The sequence below is a fragment of the Dryas octopetala genome, chromosome 9 (assembly GCF_963921425.1).
Source record: "Dryas octopetala chromosome 9, drDryOcto1.1, whole genome shotgun sequence".
In the NCBI taxonomy this organism is placed as follows: Eukaryota; Viridiplantae; Streptophyta; class Magnoliopsida; order Rosales; family Rosaceae; genus Dryas; species Dryas octopetala.
In genome coordinates this window covers 13,240,056-13,260,638 of record NC_141374.1, presented here as the reverse complement: position 1 = coordinate 13,260,638, position 20,583 = coordinate 13,240,056, and the positions used below count along the sequence as shown (strand labels likewise).

Genomic DNA, 20,583 nt, shown 5'->3' with positions numbered 1-20,583 from the left:
ATATAAAAATTATGTATGTCAATCTTTTTATACATAAAAGATTCTCATATAGAATCTAAATTTTCATATAGAATCTTGTTCAGATAAACTTCTTATGCATGATTAACATAAAAAATTTCATATAAGATCTCGTCCAAACCAAGTGTAAATGACTTGAATGTCGATGCTAGAATCCATACACCATTTAAAATTTTTAATATCATTTCTTGTTTTAAAATTTGGTTCGGGCCATTTTAGCTAGTTTGAAAGGTAGTGGGTTCGAGCATAATCATTTGGTATATTGGGCTAGCCCGTTAGAGTTGCTCTAGGCCTTATATCGAACGAGAGAATACTTGATACACATGAGACTAATTTGATCTTTTTCTACAAGAAAAATAGTAGAAATTTATTAATTATATATACCCCTTTGTCAAAGGGTTGAAATGGACATGAAATAAACCAAGGTACAATTTGCATAAAATAATTTGTCTGATCATGTGATAGAGACAGACTTGTATAACCGCATAAAAAGAAAAAAAGAAGAAGAAGAGGAGAGAGAAAAAAAAAAAAAAAGATAGTGAGAGATAACAGCTGTCGTATTCCCGAGACATGTAAATCCCTTTCCAATTTGCAAGTGACGTACCAATTACCATAGATTTTCATTTGAGAGCTGAGATATGATAAAGAGTTAAAAGACTACCAAGGCATTGATGAAATTGGTGACTAGAGTAGACTTGCACTTTACTATCTTCCTATTTTTGGCAGCACTTCTTTACCGTAAAAAATAAACAAACAAATAAAAATAATTAAGTTAATGGTAAACTTTGTAATTTAGAGGGCAATATGATGTCATTTTGTCGGGGACAGCTTCAAGGCAACTTGTCATCCTTGCAACTCACCAAAAACTCCGACACATCTCTCTTAGTTTAGCTCAAATTCTCAGAGAACCAACCCTAATCAAACTCTCTCTCTCTCTCTGTTCCACAGCCACCTATGGAAACCCACCGTGCCACACTGGCCAGGTACAAATATGAATTCATTTTAATCTATACATGTAATTCTCATTTCTTCAACATTTCTAGCATTTACTGCTCTTTGCAGCTGATCAGTCCACTACACAATTCATAATTGAAGAAGAAGTTTCGAACTTTTATGTTACAGATTGTGGGTTTTTTATTTAAGCTAGATTTCATTGTCAATTTCTGAGTTTTACTTATATTCTGTCCCTCATCTTGTATGATTCTTGAAGTGGGAGTTTTTGTTCTTTTTCTTACTTTTCTGACAGCAGTTCTGTCTTTGTCAATTGCCATTTACATCTTTTTCTGTGTAATCAATGGCTTCATTCATCACCATTACTATTTTTAACCATGGTCTTACTCAGTCAGTTGTCTGATCCTTTTCGTTATCACTACCCTGTTTTGTCAACAGAAATGGCGTGCAAGATTAGTTGATAAACCCAAATTATACTAGACCAATATCTTGGTAAAGAAAAAGGTGAGCTTCTTGTTATTTTTGAATATTTTGGATATTATAGAGTTCTTTTGGATTTTCAATATTGATTATACTAAAAAGTGATGCTGATTGCTGTATCTGTAAATGTTTGGATACCCTCTAGCAGAAGGTCTTGAATTTGTACAGTGGCTTGGCGGGTCTGTGCTTGTTTATCATAATCTCGATCTTTGATGGCGGAATTGGTTGGGCCGAGGTTGTATAGTTGCTGTAATTGCCGAAACCATGTTGCCCTTCATGATGATGTCATTTCTAAAGCCTTTCAGGTGAAGAACTTTATTTTGCTTTGATTAAGCTGTTGTGGTTTTTGTGGATTTCCTGCCATTAAGTTTATGTGATAACTAACATAAAGCTGCTTATGTACTATAGAATCAAATTAAGCAAATGAAAATCGTTTCTTTAAAATGAAATGAATTGGCATTATTCCCACTGCATTTTGGAGGAAAAGAGGAATAAAACCTCAACCATTTTGTAAGTTAAAATGAACAACTCAAACTCAATTAGCCAAGGCAAGGAGCCAAGTGGTTGTCTTGTGCTTGGTTCAGTACTTTTATTTTCTGCACTATGTTCATTTGCTGTCTAGCTATGAGCTCAAGTGCATTGGGATGGGATGAGGAATGGCCCGAACGGATAGGACCTAGGTTCAAGCCTTGTTGTAAGGACTGAATTCATTTGATTAACGTGTATGAAAGATTTTCTTGTTTTGGATGTGACTATGATGACATGACTGCAAGAATCTGATTCAATGATTTATTTTATTAAATCATAGGGAAGAAATGGCCGAGCCTTTCTGTTTTCGCATGCAATGAACATTACAGTTGGGCCCAAAGAAGACAGACGGCTCCTGACTGGTCTGCACACGGTCGCTGATGTCTACTGCTTTGATTGCCATGAGGTGCTGGGTTGGAAGTATGAGCGAGCCTATGAGGAAACACAGAAGTACAAGGAAGGGAAATTCATACTTGAGAAATCGAAAATAGTCAAGGAAAACTGGTAGTATCTGTGGAGGCTTCTTGTTCATTTGTCTGCAAGTCAGTGTAAGGGTATGGGTGCTTCTATTCATCTTGTCCAGAAAATTTTCATCAATTGAAAAAATTCAATTATTGTTCCTCGTTGTGCATTCCTCTCATGTTCCTTTTGTGAATATTGTATTGGGAATTATTGATTTGTTAATAAATTGTGAATAACTCTTTCAATTAAGCTTGTGAATTGTTACAGAAGTAAATTTGAATTTTGAAGACCCATAAAATTTAACATCTCTGTCATGGATTAAGAATAAATTTTTTTGATTTTTTAGTATTATCTTCTTTACCACTCATTGCATATAGGACCTTTATGTTGAACCATCTCAAGCAATTTTTCCTCCAAAAGAAAAGGAATCTCAGATGTGAGTAAAACACATGGAATGTTTAAGGAAGATGTTTGTGGTGCTAGAGATAGGTTGCTGTGGGAAATTTATGTATTTGTCAACATATCAGATTCTTGGAAACTTTTCATATCCAAGAAATAAGGAAGTTCACAGAGGATGAATTTGTAGTTTACTTGAGGTGAAACATGCCAGAATTTCCATTTCATTAAGTTTCTGTAATAGAAATTTCTGCAGAGCAGGGTTTACACCAAGCTGGTTTCGTATGACAGTCTGTATATGGATTTCTTGCAAGTAAGTTACAGAGCAGACATGTTATGCTTTAGGGATGGTTACTGGAGTTTATACAAGCCTGCCATCACGAAAGAACTGCATTTTCTGTTCCAGAATATGTGCATAACATGTCATCATAGTAAGTCCTAATGGTCTTTTCTCCGGATTGCTGAAATATGTATCACTATATTTTGTTGCTAAACCCCAGCTTGGTGAAATCTGGAATGGAGCGAGATTTTTCAGGAGAAATCTGGAATGGAGCCCTATTTTGTTTAATTCCTCTAGTTCGACTACTCCAGGATTTAGAACCAACTTTGATTAACAACTTGTGTTTCAATTTGTTTGAAGCTTTGGATAACTTGCTACCCACGAGTTTTTGCACTAGTACCATAATTACAACAAAAATCAGAAAGCTTGTTAATTTGTGTTTAAATTTGCTCAGGGGCTACTTCCTATTTATAATGGTCGATCAGGGGCATTCCAAAGTGTACTTGGATGTACAAAAGTTTACAGTCCTAGAACAACAAGGAATATGAGCCTTCAACTTCAAGTAAAAGGAAGACACGCGAACAAGTATAGGAAATAATAAAGTTACCATGTTTTTGTAACCTAATATAAACAACGTTTTCTATTTTTTCAAAAAAAGTACCTTTTGTGTTTCATTTATTTTTTCAACAAAGAAAACAAAAAAAAGAAAATATATCTTTAAGGCAATTTATTGGGTTTTATTAATTCAAATTCAGGAAAAAAAAAATTCGGAACTATATTTTTTACAAGTAGAAAATATAGCATCTTAATTTTTCCTCTTATATTTGGAACTAAACATTAGTTTATTGAAATATCTAAGTGGGAGTCAAACTCTTTCAATTCATAGTCCCCAACTTTCTTTTCACTTATTTTCCACCCCATGTAGAAAGTTACAGTTACATTTTAATTTTTTTTAAAGATTTATTAGGGGTTGATAAGAATTTATTAGTGTAAAATTTAGTATAGTGTAGGAGATTTAGGACTCAGAATTTAGAGTTAGTTACTAGAATGGTCATTTACTTAGAAGTTAAACTATAAACGATGAACAAAATTCTAAATAGAGAAAAAAAAAAAAAAAAGTGAAAAGTCATGCAGCAAGAGCTGTAAGTGGGTCACAATTTGCAATTGTCTAAGTTACAGTTTTGGTTTTTGTCATTGTCTTTAAGTTTTCCGATCTGAAATAGTACTGTATTAACATAGTAATCTGAAAATAAAAGATATGAGTTTTGTAATATTTCATATGGATGCATATGATATATTAAATCAACGATTTATTTTGGATGTGACTATGATGAGAAGACTGCAAGAATATATCTGATTCAACGGTTTATTTTATTAAATAATAGGGAGAAATGGCTGAGCCTTTCTGTTTTTGCATGCAATGAACATTACAGTTGGTCCCAAAGAAGACAGACAACTCCTATGCTGCGACTGCCCAATGAAAATAGTCAAGGAAAACTGGTAGTATCTGTGGAGGCTTCTAGTTCCTTTGTCTGCAAGTCATTGTAAGTGTATGAATGCTTCTATTCATCTTGTCCAGAGAATTTTCATCAATTGAAAAAATTCAATTATTGTTCCTCGTTGTGCATTTCTCTCGAGTTCCTTTTGTGAATATTGGATTGGGATTATTGATTTGTTAATAAATTGTGAATAAGTTAAGCTTGTGAATTGTTACAGAATTAAATTTGAATTTGCAGAGATGTAAAATTTAACATCTCTGTCATGCATTAAGACCTTTGTGTTAAAACCACCTCAAACAACGTTTCCTCCAAAAGAAAAAATAGTAGTTGAGGCCCTATCTCAGGTCAGATGTGATTAAACCACATGGAATGTTTGAGGAAGATGTTTGTAGTGCTAGAGACAGGTTGCAGTGGGACATTTCTGTATTTGGAAACATATCAGATTCTTGAAATTTTTTCATATCCAAGAAAAATAAGGAAATTCACAGAGAATGAATTTGTAGTTGACTTGAGGTGAAACATGCCGTAATTGCCATTTCATTAAGTTCTGTAATAGATACCACAGAGCAGGCTGCTGTCAACACCAGGCTGTATTATGTTCTAGGGATGGTTACTGAAGTATACATAAAACCTGTCATCATGAAAGAACAGGATATGCATAGCATTTCACCATCGTAAGTTCTAATGGTCGAATCTACCTCCGCATTGCTGAACAAAGTACAACTACATTTGTTGCAAAACTTCAGCTTGGTGAAATCTGGAATGGAGTGAGATTTTCAGGGGAAATGAGAACAATAATTTGTTGATGCAGAATTAAAGGTGTGTGCTGGATAGGGGAATCTGTTGCTAGGGAAGAGTTCCTGGGTGAAATGAAATGACACAAGCATGTAGAAGTTAGAGCTTAGAGGGGATAGTTTTTCACTCAGCTTGCTGTGATTGGCTTTCTTAGCCAGTCTAAACACTCAATTTATGCTTGAAGTATGAAAATCCTCCCAGACAAAATGCAGCCGAAAATCTACTACAAACTTCATACACAAAACCCATCATCATTTTCCCAATTTTTATCCCAACTCTCTCATAAGGAGTAGACCTCATCATTAATTCCATGTAAAAAAAGGAAAGGAAACAATTTGAGGACAAAGTTGGGATGAATAGTATTTTCCTATTACATCACTCTCTAGGGTGACCTATACAGTTCCAACTTCCAACTTCCACATTTCTATATATGTAAATATACATCGCTGAATCAGCATAAATTATTTGCTGATTAACGACCTTGATATGTTAACTCATCATCTGTAGAATAATAATCCGAGATGCTACTGTCACTGACAGTTTCCTCTGCTGGGCTGAAATCTAGTGAGAATACATGTGCATTTGGATCGGAAGCTTTTAGCACTGCAGCTACATGCACATTTTGATCGGAAGCTTTTTGCACTTCAGCTACATGCGCATTTTGATCAGAAGCTTTTAGCACTGCCTGAGGAGGGTTTGGATATTGCTCCACTACATCATCACCTACTCATTGTCAAAGTATATGTTATTAATTTCTATGAAATTCCAAGAGATTCAACGGATTATATATAATTATACCTTGTGTCAGTAAAGCAGTCTCATTATTCAGCATTGCACCAGCCTCTTCCAAGGAATTCCAGTTTGCATAAGCTTCCTTCACCAATTTCCCAATATAGGTCTGCAATTGTCAAGACCACAACAACATACATATATAAATCAGATAAATAACACAACATGGAACAATTTTATTCTTTGAGAGAGAGACAGAGAGACAGAGAGATTGAGCTTGTGCATGAACTCATACCCTCTTGATGTTACGTAGGTCCCGAGTAGGGACAACTTGGCCATTAATCACAGCCCTCTCCACTTGACATATGGGATTCAAATAAATCGTGTCATGGGAGCCACGGAAAATGTACATTTTGTTACCCATAACACATGTTTTGGCATGCTCTACTATTACTTCCCACGTTTTTGTTGATATTCCGCCAAGAATCTGGTTTAAATGTCATTTAAACAAAGAAATAATTAGGCATGCATGAAGATAAATTACTTATATGTATTTGAAAAAAGAAATGTACGAAATTATTTATGTACATATACCCTTCTAAGCTTTGAGGGGTCGACTATGAACAACTTCAAGAAGTCTTGGACTGTGTGAATGTTCTCTGAGGATAGTCTGTGGTGAAAAACTCCATCCTCCGCAATCTTCTCCAGGCGCCAAACTTCATCTTCCAACATTGGTGGATGATGCTTCTTGTACACTTCTCATCATCATAGTATGGATTTAGTTAGTTGCTAGTAAGTAATTCATGTCATATTAATTTTGGGGAATGAAATTTTTATGCAGGCCTGCATGTAACTCCAAAGGGATATGAAATTTGCCTCCTACTTGGTTTCTTGGCCAACATGAAGAAAAATTTGCTTCATTGTGCATTTCCAGAGTTACCAACAATAAAAGACAAATCAAATCAAGGACACTAATGGAAATGCCTTCTCATGTTGGACATCATGTGCCAAACGTCAAACTAGTGGCAAGGTTTTTATTAAATCATGAATTTGTCTGGCACAAGTACAAATTGAAGATATATGTTCATAAGCTCTATTTCAAGTGACATTAGAATTAGAATGAGGTGGGAAAGTATGATCTATGATACTTACATTCTTCGCGAGGATCTTCAACAACAAAAGCGTCTGTCATGGCTTCAAGGATCCTTGAACCCTGATAACCAGTGCCTGGAGCCACTCTTGCACCCAGCCTAAACTTTCCGCTCCTAATCCAACTCGAATTGTCGGTGAACTCAATATCTCCAATTGTTGCAAACCCATCTCTGACGGTGACACATACCTCCCCACAGAGCAAGAGCTGCTTCCCAATTCTCTCCCTCAAGATGTTTTTATCGAATTCTTCACTTGTCCACTTGTGGTCAGGCCAAGGGAACTCCCCATCAAGAACAACAATTTGTACTTTGATTGGACGGGGTAGAGATATGGGAAACATTTTGTGGTGACCGACGCCAGTACTAATATTAGTCTTGTCCACAAGCAGGATTTGAAGTGGCTTTTTTTCTTCATCTGATATCTTGCTTCCAGCGAAGATTGGGAGAGAAAGGTTCTTATGAAAAACTAGTTGTAAGATTGATGGTTCCAGCACTGACCTTGTCAAGGATTCACTCACCTGAAACATAGCATAATTTTATTAGCAAAAATATATAATTTAATGAACCTGCATACAAGTTAGTGTAGTTGGCTAGAGTTGAACTAATACAATTTGAAAAACTTAAATGTATAGGGTGTATACACCCTTCCTCTCATAACAAATGATCACATGACTATGAGGAGATGTTGTGAGAGTGTGGTGTATACATTACACACACATATAGATAGATATACAAAAAGTTTCTTAAGTTTATTAGATACTTATTTTTAATTTGATTTGACGGGGGGAAATAGTTTATAGGGGAGGTATAGTGAGCATGTTGGAGTTTCATTAGAAAGCCCCAAAAGCAAACGAAGATTTAAGCATATGTGTCGTGCAGTTCAAACTAAGAAATTATTCACCTTTTTCCCAAGATCTTTTGGAACATAAGAGCTCTTTTCTCCCAAAGATGCAGAATGATGAAAACGAGTCATTGTGTCTTCATCATTCAATGATTTCAAACAACATGAACCAAATCTTGGAAATTCAAATCTTGATGTCACCAAAATCTTGAAGTTTGATCTTTTGAATTCATCAAACTTGTCAAGAAGGGATTCTGATCCAGGCCCAACATCATCCAGGACCAACAGTGAAGGAAACCGCCTTGTTTCCTCCAGAAACCGTTGCAGCCAGTTGAGTGCAATTGCTTCATCTTGCAATGCAGGTACTAGCTGGTAACCCTTTTGTCGATATAGTTGCTGTACGATAAGATCCATGTTGGGGTTTTCCGAAACAGAGACAAAGAAGATATTGAACTTGAATTTATCCTTGACTTCCTCATCTTCACAAAACTTTTTTGCCAATGTGGTTTTCCCACATCCTTGGGGACCCGTTAGCACAACCACTGACAGTTCATCCTTAAGAAGCATCATCTTCAATCTCCTCAAAGGCGCATCCAATCCAACTGTAAGGGATGGAAGTCGCTTGACCCCTGCAGGCATCATATTACTTACCGAAACCGAGGTCTCTTTCCCATCCCTTCTTCTCTGTATGTTCATTACATCCAGCCTAATTGTAGAAGATGTAGGTTCAGCTACTGCAACTTCAATTTGATTTTCTACAACACCACTCCCTTCAATTCGCTTGACCCCTGCCTCTATATTCCCAGCAAAATCCAATATCTCCTTCACATTCTTTGTTCCATGCACACTCAGTACATCCAATCCACCTGTAGGTGATGGAGGTTGATTAAATACTGGACACCAACTTTTACTTTCAAATTGATTTTGTACCACACCACTCTCTTCAATTTGCTTGATCTCTGTCTCTATGTTATTTATTGAAACCAAAGTCTTCTTCACATAGCTTGCTATCTGCACTTTCAGAATACTTAGCAGTCTGTGAAGAGATTCATTGAATTCATAAAGTTTGCTGGTGTATTCATGCTTTTTGTAACTGGCTCGCTGACGAACCTTGGAGCACTTGTGAACGAGCTCGACACCCTTTTCCATTAGTATTCTAAAACTTTCTACTTCATCCTTTGGGAGATGCAATACCTTGTTATATTCTGTCATCTCTTCTATTGGAGGTTTTAAAACATCTAGCGTGGATTTGAGATCTCCGAAGGCACGTTTAAATATCTTACTCTTGTCCTTCGCTTGCATAACAGCATCAAACAGCAACTGAAAAACTGCTCCTAGAGCAGCCCCTCCTCTGTCTAACAATGCCACTTGTTGCACACCATTCCCTTCAATTTGTTGGTGCACAGTCGACACTGTATTTCTTCCCGGAAACTCTTGGACATCTCGTGGTTCCTGCTGCGCTCTTAGTATATCCATTGCTTCCTGCTGCATTTTCAGTAAATCTGACTGCCTTCTTTCCAATTGATCAAGTCTGTCAGCATTTCTCCTTCCCAAAATCAAGAGCTCCTTCACATCCCTCGCTTCCTGCAACTTCAGTATTTCTAGCAGTCTTCTAAGAGACCTATCCAATTCCGTAAGTTGGTCAGTGTAACTAGCCTCTATGCAGTTGCAGCAATTGCACCAAATGCAGCAGTTCCACATACCCACCTTGCATAGCTTTCCAATGAGCTTTGCACCTTCCTCCATTTGTCTTTGAAGATCTTGTATTTCCTCGTTTGGGAGACCCAATTCCACGTTATGCTCTCCTATCTGCTGGATGATCCGCGGTTGTAAAGAGTCTAGCGTGGATTTGAGATCTCCGAGGAGGGATTTAAACTTGGTAGTCCTGGCCATTGCTTTCTTAACACCATCATACAGCAGAGTAAATAGTGCTCCTCCAATAAACTCCAGTGCCATAATTACAAAACCAGCAAACACAAAAATCAGAAAACTTGTATATATTCTCGTTCCAGTGCCATAAACTTTACAGTTTTGCTCAAATCCGATAGCCGTGGGTAGCTAGCTGAAGAATCATTCAACTGGCCTTTGATTGTCTACATTGGTTTCCAGTCGAATCTTGTGTCCCCAAATGGCAGAGAGCAAACTGTTAACGGTAGAAAATTATGCACTAAAAGAAGAGCTAAATAAATGTTGGATGTCTTGTAATATAAAGTCAAGTCAGCTGAGCGAATTAATATGTTGATATCTTCTCCTTTCATCAACCACCAGTCAATGACCCATTCCCAAATTACAAACCCGGCTCCGTCTTCTTTTCATTTGTCTCTTCTAGTATGACAGAGACATCTTCAGTTGAATCAAGATAGAACACAAAATGGATATTCCGACCTGTATAAAGAAATAATATTCAGTTGCATTTCAGGAAAAGAAGGGAAACAAATGAACCTTTATAGTATGACAGGTGTACTTACCACATGGATCAGTAATAAGCAAAGTTAAAGAGATGGTATTATCAGCATTTTTCTCTGCTCTTAACGTGAATTCATTATTCTCAGTGAACCTCTGTAACTCCATAGTCCAAGAGTTAGATGTTACATTGCCGCTCTTTCTACAAGAACCAACAGAAAAGCTTCGATGGGTTAGAGCCGGCTGGTTTTGTATATATATATATATATATGGAATTTTTCTCAGAGAGAATGTCAGCATTTTTTAAAATTTACGGACGTCAGACATTCTCTCTTTCTAGAAAGAGTGTGTGTGTGTATATATATATATATGTATGTCATAATTGGTGATATAATGCTTTTTTTTTATTCTCATTTCGATGGGTTACAGCTGGCTGATTTTGGATTTCTGAATTCCCACACATTTCACCCAACCATGACACTTTCATTAAACAAGTCCAGCAAGTAAATTTCTTTACATCTCTAATGCTATAAAAAAATATATTTATTAGTAGAGGGGAAGTAAAAAAAGAAAAGAAAATACCATTAAATGGCTACCGCAAACAAACCAACATACAATCACAGCATATATAACTTGTAAAAGCAAATGGATTTACCAAAGTTAAAAAATGACAAGAATCAAATGAATGTTATAGAAAAAAAAAAACACAAAATGGAAAGAAACAGCCTAGCAAAACTACAGTATTATAGTACATCAATTGACGGCTATTTTCTTTTTTGCTATCCACCTCTTCTTTGCACTTTGGATCGCTTCTTCCCTCATCCTGAAGAGTTCACGAAACCCTTGATTAAATTGCATATCAATGGCATCCAGCTCCAATTTTAGCTCACCATACTCATGTTTGTCCCCTAGAGACAACTCAGACAATGAACAAATGCTTGACAAGCTAAAAGTTTTCGATATGCCAGGGCATGAATCGATATATGAGGTAGGAGAGTTCACTGCCGAGTCATTCATCATGACAGAATCACCAGACTTTGCTTCGTAACTCTTCAATTTAAGCCCACCACGAACCATACAATCTGGACTGGAAACGTACCCATCAGAACCAACTTTGGCATTCCCAGCATCTGAGGCAATAGTGACGCTATAACCGGCTGCTGACGTATCTGAGATCATTGATTCTCGGAGATCTTGGTCTTTCACATACGCCAACTGTGCCTTTGAGGAAGGTTTGACCAACACTGAACCCCAAGGGCACCCCAATAAGGTTACATCGTGTTGAAGTACAGGGTAATCCAGGCATGAACTATTTGCTCCAGATGATGAACTTCCGAATGAAGGTTTCCAGCTGGGTACAAGCTTCACAATCAAGTTATCAATTAACTCAGCTATGACAGAGACATCTTCAGTTGAAAGATCAAGTTGCTCAACCATCTCTCCAGCAATTGAGATTGCAGTATCAGAATCAAGATAGAACTCAAAATGGATATTCCTCGCACCCCGACCTGTATAAAGAAATAATATTCAGTTGCATTTCAGGAAAAGAAGGGCAACAAATAAACCTTTTAGTATGACAGGTGTACTAACCACATGGATCAGTAATGCGCAAAGTTAAAGAGATGGTATTATCAGCATTTTTCTCTGCTCTTAACGTGAATCCATTATTCTCAGTGAACCTCTGTAACTCCATAGTTGAAGAGTTAGATGTTACATTGCCATTTTTTCTACAAGAACCAACAGAAAGTTTCTGGTAGTTAGCATCTATGTCCATCAGACGAGCTTCAGGCTGTGGCAAGTTCAATGATTTGGGCAATCCCGATGGATCACAACTGAGCTCCTTCGATTGGTCAGTTGCAAGGAGTGGATCTTTCAAAAGCTCAATTGCAGACAATCTCATAGGTGCTGGAACTAGACACTTTTCTATGAACTGCTTGACTTGAGGATTGCTCACTTTACTGAGTGAAGCAGGCTTTATACCCTGCAATAGAGGAAGTTAGGAGAAATATTAGGAAACCTTTTAGTAAAACAGAAAGTGGAGGAACTTCATATTGCAGGCGATCAGAAACTTACGGAGGTAACTTTCTTATAAATCTGTGCTGGATTTTTACATTCACTATAAGGGCATTCACAGGTCACCATTTCTAACATGCACATGCCAAAAGAATAAATGTCGACTAATTCATTATACTCCTCTTCATAAAGCTCTGGAGCCATGAATTCCGGAGTGCCAATCACACTGTGGGCAGTAGGTTGCTGCATGACTATTGCCAATCCAAGATCTCCAATTTTAATTTCTCCATTATTTCCATTGACAAATATGTTGTCACATTTCAAATCTCTATGAATAATTGGAGGATTGTTAGAATGCAGATAGTGTAAGCCTCGAAGAATCTGCCTTGCCCAGTTCTTGATGGCCTTCAGCTCAACATTCTTATGCTTCCTCCGATACCTAGATTGATCCAAAACAGCAACGAATAGTATTTGAGAATGGAAACTAAGTAAAACATGAAACAGAAACAGTCAACAAAACAAAAATAAACTCACTGCCTCAAACTCCCAGAAGTGAATAACTCTGTTATCATGTTGATAGTCTTGTTCTTATCATCCACCCAAGAGTTGAAGAACTTGATAATATTATCATGTTTTAATGACTTCAGCAGATGAACCTCCGAGTACAATCTTTCAAGCTGTTCCGGGGACTGCAATACCTCCTCAATATTCACTTGGCTCCAGGCTACTTCTATTCCATCTACTTCATCAAATGCCTTATATCTACATTATGCCAAAAAAAAAAAAAAATCCAAATAAGCTGAATAAATTTCCAATTACAATTTCTTAGAATGTAAGAAAACCAACTAACAAAGAAAGGAATGCAAGGCTTGGTTAAAGAAGCATACACAGTCTTGAATGCTCCCCTCCCCAAGATTTCATCATACTGAACAAAACAAACAGAAAATAAATAAGAATTAAAACATCGAATTCATCTTTGAATTAAACACACAATTCAAATTCCAAAATTAAAGAGAGCAAAAAATTAGAACCCATACCCGCAAGTATCTCCCAGTTGGATCCTCCTCCACAATGTCACCATAGTCACGATCAGACTTCCCACCCATCAAACCAGAAAAGTAATCCATACCCAGAACGACGACGAAAATTCCCCCCAAAGAAACAATTTTTTGTTTTCTTCAGAGAGCGAAAAGACGAAAACGATTTCTCGCAGACCGTATCAAAGAAGCTTGATTTTAACCCCAACCGGAACCAGGTTAAGAAGACGACGCTGTTCAGAGAATGCCTCGCAAGCTACGGAGTACGAATCGAATGCCGATCGCAGACGAAACCGGCAGCCGATAAACCACATCTCGGACGACCCGAATTCCATGCCACCCGAATTCCGGTTCGCGACGGAGCTCCACATAATCGAACCTAACCCAGACTCAGCCATGGCTCTATCTGCATCTTTTGGGTCGCCAAAATCGGAATTGAGGGGATTTACAGCTCGAAAACGTCGAAGCCAAACCTAATTAGGGAGAATTCGATTCACCACCCAAAATCCCTAATTACAGAGACGGCGGTTCCACCCTAGGGATTGGGAGTGAAGGAGAGGTATGAATGAAGGTGAAAACAGAGGAGGAGGGGGTACAAGTAGTGTTTGCGAAAACATTGGTTTGTAGTCGGATTAGGATTTTGACTTTCAGAGACGAGTCTGAGTCCTTCTATGATTACAACATTGAATTTAATTTTGGTTTTTTTTTTTTTTTTGTGGAAACAACTCAGCTTGGAGGGTATTGGCGGTAGGCTTAATTTTTAATTAATTAAAGCACGTTGGTCCTGAAAGGCTGGAATTAGTAAACGAATTTGGTTCTTTATTAGTTTATTTTTTATTTTCCGTTGATTTTTTTGTTTGGGGGTTTTGTTTTGGGTGCTTTTATTAAGATCCATTTTTTTTATTTCTGTCTCCAACACATTCTCTACATCCAATTAAAATTAAAAATTACAATTTATTATTATATATAACAAATTTTTCCAAATTACCCTTATTAAAATCACACCTAACCTATTCTACTTTTTATATCCCAATGTAAACACCCAACTACATTCCCACTAGTCCACCAAAACATAAGATCCGACTGCACCAGCACCACCACCGAACACCACCATTGTCAACACCATACCCAACCAACTCTTTCATCGATCAAATCTTAAATTTAAGGCTTTGAATGTAAGTTATTTGTTATATAATTTATATTTGAACTGAAATAGTTTAAACAAAATCTTAAGTTATTTGTTATAAACCGTAGTGTTAAATTTGAACAAAATGAAAAGCGTTTTGAAAAAAAAAATTCGGGTTTTGTTTGACCTTGGTTCTCCAAACATCTATAAGGATGTTCGATATTGCACAACCGAATATGTGTAGGGAGGTTCGGTGCAACAGTGCAAAACATTTTTTTTAAATGTTCTAAAACCGTTTGGTAGTTGACTACCGAACCCATTGCTTAATGTTCAATGGGTTATTATTGAATGATTCATAACAAGTTTGGCACTTGTCGCCATTCTAAATTTTAAATGTGTTAAAATTCAAAGAAATAATAAAAATAACTCATTTGAAGATTTTCAAACCTTGATTTGAGTCTCCGTCCACCAATATTACACTTGTTTAGATCAATATAGAGAATGTTGTAGTAAGATTAGGATTTTTTTAGAAAGTTGGGTGGAGAGGGTGAATGGATAGTTGATGATTGGGTATAGAGAAATGTGGTATAACTGTATAAGTTTAAGTGATTTTTTTTTTTAATTTAATGTTATATTCCTTAAAGTTAATTTACATTATGGTAGAATTGTAAGTTATATTTTTATCAATGTGTTAAGGATAGATGCACCTATTCCAAGGGGGTACAACAGCAGCAGCTCCACGACTCTGCTCGAAACCAATTCTACTTGTTTGCATTCGTTGATGCCTGCGTCTTCGGATCAATGGCTTTCACGTTAGGAGATCATCAGCTTTAGAAATAAAAAAAAGTTGGGCTAAATTGCAGCCCCACTTGTTTTGAAATTCTAGAAAATTATTTGTTTTTTTTTGTTTTTTATATTATGGGTAACCAGTAACCACTATACTTAAGTATTCCCACATGTCGGTTTTTTAAAAATAAGAAAAAAAAAATTGTGAGTGGAAGGTGTTGAAAACTTTTATGGTGTATGTGAGCACCGAAAAAAAAAAAAAAAAAACTTTTATGGTGCCTTATGAAATGGGAAACTATTCATAGATGATTAAGAATCAATGGTAAAGAAGGTCTTCTAGTTGTAGGGTGATTCATCCATTCTTATCCTTAATGGATGTCATAATTGGTTCCTAATTTGGATGATATATATGATGTGTTATCTTTCAACTATTGAGTTGGATTGAAACTCTTTGTGGAGTGAAAGTTGTTGATGTATGTTTAGGACTTTCTGGAATGTATTGACACTGAAATGCATTTCTGTTCTAAGAGTTTGGACTAATTTGGCTTCTGTTTCATGACATTGATTAGGTGCTCGAGTATCTATGGCCCTAACTTTTCAACCATCGGATAACTTTAGGCTATCCGGCCATAGGTGTGATTGTTATATATTGCAGTTGTTATTTATCTACATGGCATGATTTAAACTAAGTGTTAAAAATTTAAAACAGTCTCTATCTACAATTTATATATGGAGTTTGATGGGCGATAAGTATAAAAAGTATATGCTTGACAATGCAAACTAAATGACTAAGTAAATTAGCAAAAAATTATAAGTTTTACTCATAAATTCATGTAAAAGATTTATTTAATTTTAAGTCACAAGAAGTGGTTTAAAATTATACTTTTTTTCTGACACCATATGAAACCTTCATAGAGTTACACTTTATTTTGTTATTATGCAATATGTAAAGAATTATACTTTATTTTGTTATAATGCATAATGTAATTAACTCTAGCTTATGGAGTTACACTTTATAATTTTGTTGAATTACACTTTGTTGAATGATGTAGTATTGTTTTAAGGTTAAGCATTTAGAGTTTAGGTTTTATGACTTCATATTTAGGGTTTTAACCCTAAATTCTAAATTCTAAAGACTACTATAAATCCTAAACTCTCAAAAGAATTCAAAAAAGATTAAACGAAAATTTGGATATGCTTAAATACATTACTTGGGAATGTTTGAGTTTGAATAGTATTGATTATTGAATATATGATGCATACTTGATTTTTTTTTTTTTTTGGTGAGTTTATGACTAAAAAAGATTGTATGTTGTGAGTCGTGACTTATTAATAAAGAACTCAGTTATCTCCAAAAGATTATACATTCAAATATAACTTTACCTAAGTAAGGATTGGTTGTGAACTTGTGATTGCTTATATGATAATTGATAATACACATCGGTCAAGTAAAAAGAACATTACTATCCGCAACTTAGATTTTGGCTCACCTTTATGTGTGTATATATGCATATTAATATAAGATTACGTTCTTATTCAAGAGCAGCCCTTTTGTCAGTATTGTTTTTTCTTAAGCTAAAGGTAATTGTGACATGAATTTTCAAAAGGAAAATCACATGAATTCTACCCCTCTAGAAGGAGACTTGAACCCCAATGCCATTGAACTTTATTACAACTGATTAGAGTCAGCCTTGAATTAAGAAAACAACAAGCAACTTAACCAAATAATAACTACTTCCCAATCTTGAATTAAAAATGCAACAAAAAAAAAAAAAATTGAAGTTCATCAAATGAAAAAGACACAAATGCACCGAGAAAAATACTCTGTGAATAAATAAAAAGGAAGCAGCTAGCCACTGGTGTGGTGGTGTAGTTGGTTATTATGTCAGTCTAACACACCACTGACGGCATTTGTTATTGGTTGGAGTCCCTGCACATTCGATACATCAAAGACATCTCTTGTTCTCTCTTCAATAGATCGCTTAATCTCCATCTCCATTTTGGATATTTTTTCCGATAAATTCTTGACCTGGATTTGTATATGCACCGTCAGCATACTATGCAGTGTTTGAAGAGATTGAATCAATTGAGCAAGTTTGCTGATGTAGTCATACTTTTTGTGGCTCTCCCATGGCCACAGACGAACCTTGCAGTTGTGAACCAGTTGTACACCCTTTTCCATTTTTTTTTTAAACTTTTCTACTTGTTCCTCCGGGAGAGGCAAGATTATTCTCTTATATTCTGCCATCCCTTCGATCAGTGGTTTTAAAACTTCTAGCGTTGATTTGACGTCTTCCAGGTAGCGCCTGAACATCTTACTCTTCTCCTTCACTTGCACAACGGCATCATACAGCACCCCAAATACTGCTCCTAGAGCTGCAGGCCCCCCTACTTCTTGGACATTACTTACTCTCCGCTGCGATCTATGTATTCTCAGTAAACCTGACAGTATTCTTTCCATATGATCAAGTCTCTCAGTTTCTCTCCAAACCCTAAAATTCAAACCAAATCGAAAACCGGAACCTTAGAATTCAAGGAATGCAAAGAAGAGAATGTAAGATAAAAAGATTTTGAAGAGACTAAATGGTATTAGTCGAAACCCTAATAACGGAAGGAAAAGCAGAGTACTCTCGGAGAAGCGGTAGGAAATCCGGAGGAGATCAAAACTTCGAAACCAAAAAGAAAAATTGGGAATTCAGATCTAGCTGAACAAGGAGACACTACCGAGAATTTTAGAGAAGGAAACAAACCCTAAAACACTTCTGGAAGAGGGAGGGGGGTTTGGTTTGCACAGCGAGAGAGGGGGAGAGAGAATGCAGGAACAGAGATGTTTTTTTTTGGCCCCGAGGCAGTAAGAGATGGTTAAATAAATGTGATTATATTAAGGGCAGTTTGATATTATTGGCTCTAAACCCTAATGTAAAATCGTTTTTGGTAGAGTGGCAAAAAAAAAAAAAAAGTATTTTTGGTAGTGTTTGACATCTCGGTGATGAATCGAGATCTCTCGCCAGTTGGCCAAGAGCTTAGTTTGACACTGATTTTACATTAATAAAAGTGTTTTTGGTAATATTTGACATCTCAGTAATGAACCGAGATCTCGCTAGTTGGCCGAGCTCTCGGTAAGTCTACCGAGCCCTCGGTGGCTTTGCCGACCCCTTTGTAGGGTTATCCAAAAGCTTCTATCAAGCTCCACATTCTTCCACATTCTTCTCCAACTTTCACCATTCTTCCCTCCATGCCAGCTGCCCACCCAGCTAGCAGTATCTCAGTCGTTAGATTAAACTAAGATCAACGGTTGTAATCACGCCACCTCAACAAACTTGAAAATTCTACACTCTTCCAACTTCTCACACTCGCAAAAAATACAATCGGACTTCGAAAAAAATTCCAAAAAATTTAAACTGACTCGTAGCGAAGAAAACTATTTTCCTATTTGCTCAAAACCAACCTTTGAAAATAGGATAACTCAAAAATAAAACTCGAAAATTTTTCGGGGCCTCACAACTAGGAAGCCTTTTCCTAAGATAGAAAGAACCTCTACTTAATTTGTTACAAATCATTCATAGTGATGTATGTGATTTACATTGTACATCTACTAGAGGAAGAAATAAGTATTTTGTGACTTTTATAGATGACTTTAATTAGTAGATTTTGTTATGTTTATCTCATGCGTAATAAAAATGAAGTTCTAGAGAAATTCAAAATCTATAAAAATGAAGTAGAGAATCTTTGTGAGACTAAGATCAAGTATCTTAGATCTGATAGAGGTGGAGAATACCATTTTCTTTCTTATTGTGAATCTGTTGGCCGGTATTGTACATGAGACCTCTATAGCCTATACCCCACAACAAAATGGGGTGGCTGAAAGAAAAAATAGGACCCTTGTGGAGATGGTTAATGCAACGCTTCAAAATTCCAATCTAAGTAAGGGATATTGGAGAGAAACATTGCTTACTGCTTGTCACATCTTAAATAAGGTACGTACCTACTAAGAAGTCTATGACCATACCTTATGACTTATGGTTCAACAGGAAGCCTAATCTAAGTTATCTTAGAGTTTGGGGCTGTAGAGCCATAGTAAGGTTACCAAAACCCAAGATAAAGAAATTGGGACAAAAGACTATAGAATGCTTATTCTTAAGATATGCAGAACATAGCAAGAGATATAGATTTCTTGCTGAATTCTAAAGATGCTGAATTCTATGAGAATAGGTTCAATTCTATACCTAAGGCCACCAATGAAAAAGTTAAGGTGTTACAAGATAATAAGGATGATGAACCAAATCAGCCTAGTCAAACTAGTGAGCCTACTAAGCCTATTGAACTCAGAAGGAGTAAAAGAAGAAGAATAAAAAGATCTTTTGGGCCGGATTTCATAGTGTATCTTGTAGAAGGTACTAGAGACTCACACAGTAGGCAAACTATGATTACGCCTAGCATAGAGTCTGATCCTCTTACATATGAGGAAGCAATGAAATCCCAAGATGCAGCCTTTTAGAAAGAAGCCATCAATGATGAAATGGATTCCATTATGGGCAATAAGACATGGAAGTTGGTTGATCTACCACCTGGATCAAAACCTATATAGGGTGTAAGTGGATCTTCAAGAAGAAGATGAAAGTGGATAGAACCATAGACAAATTCAAAGCTAGGTTAGTAGCTAAAGGGTTTACACAAAAAGAATGAATAGATTATTTTGATACATATACTCATGTGGCTAGAACTGCAACCATAAGGATACTAATAGCCTTTGCCTCTATCTACAAGTTTGAGATACACCAAATGGATGTGAAAACGGCTTTCCTAAATGGTGAATTGAAGGAAGAGATTTATATGCAACAACAACAAGGATTTGTCATGCCTGGACAAGAACATAAGGTATGTAAGTTAATTAAATCTTTAATTGTGAGGTTTAAAGCAAGCACCTCAACAATGGCATGAGAAATTTGATAAGATTATAGTATCTAATGGTTTTCGGATTCATGAATCTAATAAGTGTGTTTAAAGTTAGTTCTATAATAATAAAGGTGTGATTATCTGGTTGTATGTTGATGATCTGTTTGTATGTTGATGACATGCTAATTTTTG

The 20,583-nt window shown here is 36.2% G+C and overlaps 3 protein-coding genes across 5 annotated transcripts; 1 reads left to right on the top strand and 2 right to left on the bottom strand.

Annotated features, from left to right (window-relative positions):
• The first annotated feature begins 858 nt into the window (after positions 1 to 858).
• Positions 859 to 2,742, top strand: LOC147274332 (protein yippee-like At4g27745). 2 transcript variants are annotated; one of them, XM_086257181.1, is made up of 4 exons: positions 859 to 1,001; positions 1,408 to 1,473; positions 1,598 to 1,754; positions 2,258 to 2,742. In XM_086257181.1, the coding sequence occupies exons 3-4, from the start codon at positions 1,662 to 1,664 to the stop codon at positions 2,483 to 2,485; spliced, it is 321 nt and encodes a 106-aa protein (XP_086113307.1). In that variant the 5' UTR covers positions 859 to 1,001; positions 1,408 to 1,473; positions 1,598 to 1,661; the 3' UTR covers positions 2,486 to 2,742. The 2 variants fall into 2 exon arrangements, with proteins under 2 accessions (XP_086113307.1, XP_086113308.1); XM_086257182.1 differs by having other exon boundaries at positions 1,595 to 1,754.
• A 2,504-nt stretch (positions 2,743 to 5,246) lies between these two features.
• On the bottom strand, positions 5,247 to 10,303 carry LOC147274331 (uncharacterized). The gene is made up of 6 exons (XM_086256008.1): positions 8,191 to 10,303; positions 7,291 to 7,807; positions 6,733 to 6,893; positions 6,434 to 6,625; positions 6,208 to 6,307; positions 5,247 to 6,132 (listed from the first exon to the last, which is right to left on the bottom strand). The coding sequence occupies exons 1-6, from the start codon at positions 10,084 to 10,086 to the stop codon at positions 5,882 to 5,884; spliced, it is 3,117 nt and encodes a 1,038-aa protein (XP_086112134.1). The 5' UTR covers positions 10,087 to 10,303; the 3' UTR covers positions 5,247 to 5,881.
• A 791-nt stretch (positions 10,304 to 11,094) lies between these two features.
• Positions 11,095 to 14,251, bottom strand: LOC147274330 (serine/threonine-protein kinase WNK8-like). 2 transcript variants are annotated; one of them, XM_086256010.1, is made up of 6 exons: positions 13,584 to 14,251; positions 13,434 to 13,471; positions 13,081 to 13,308; positions 12,607 to 12,985; positions 12,124 to 12,514; positions 11,095 to 12,041 (listed from the first exon to the last, which is right to left on the bottom strand). In XM_086256010.1, exons 1-6 carry the CDS (start codon positions 13,671 to 13,673, stop codon positions 11,287 to 11,289), a joined length of 1,881 nt encoding a protein of 626 aa, XP_086112136.1. In that variant the 5' UTR covers positions 13,674 to 14,251; the 3' UTR covers positions 11,095 to 11,286. The 2 variants fall into 2 exon arrangements, with proteins under 2 accessions (XP_086112136.1, XP_086112137.1); XM_086256011.1 differs by lacking the exon at positions 13,434 to 13,471.
• Between the last annotated feature and the right edge of the window lie 6,332 nt (positions 14,252 to 20,583).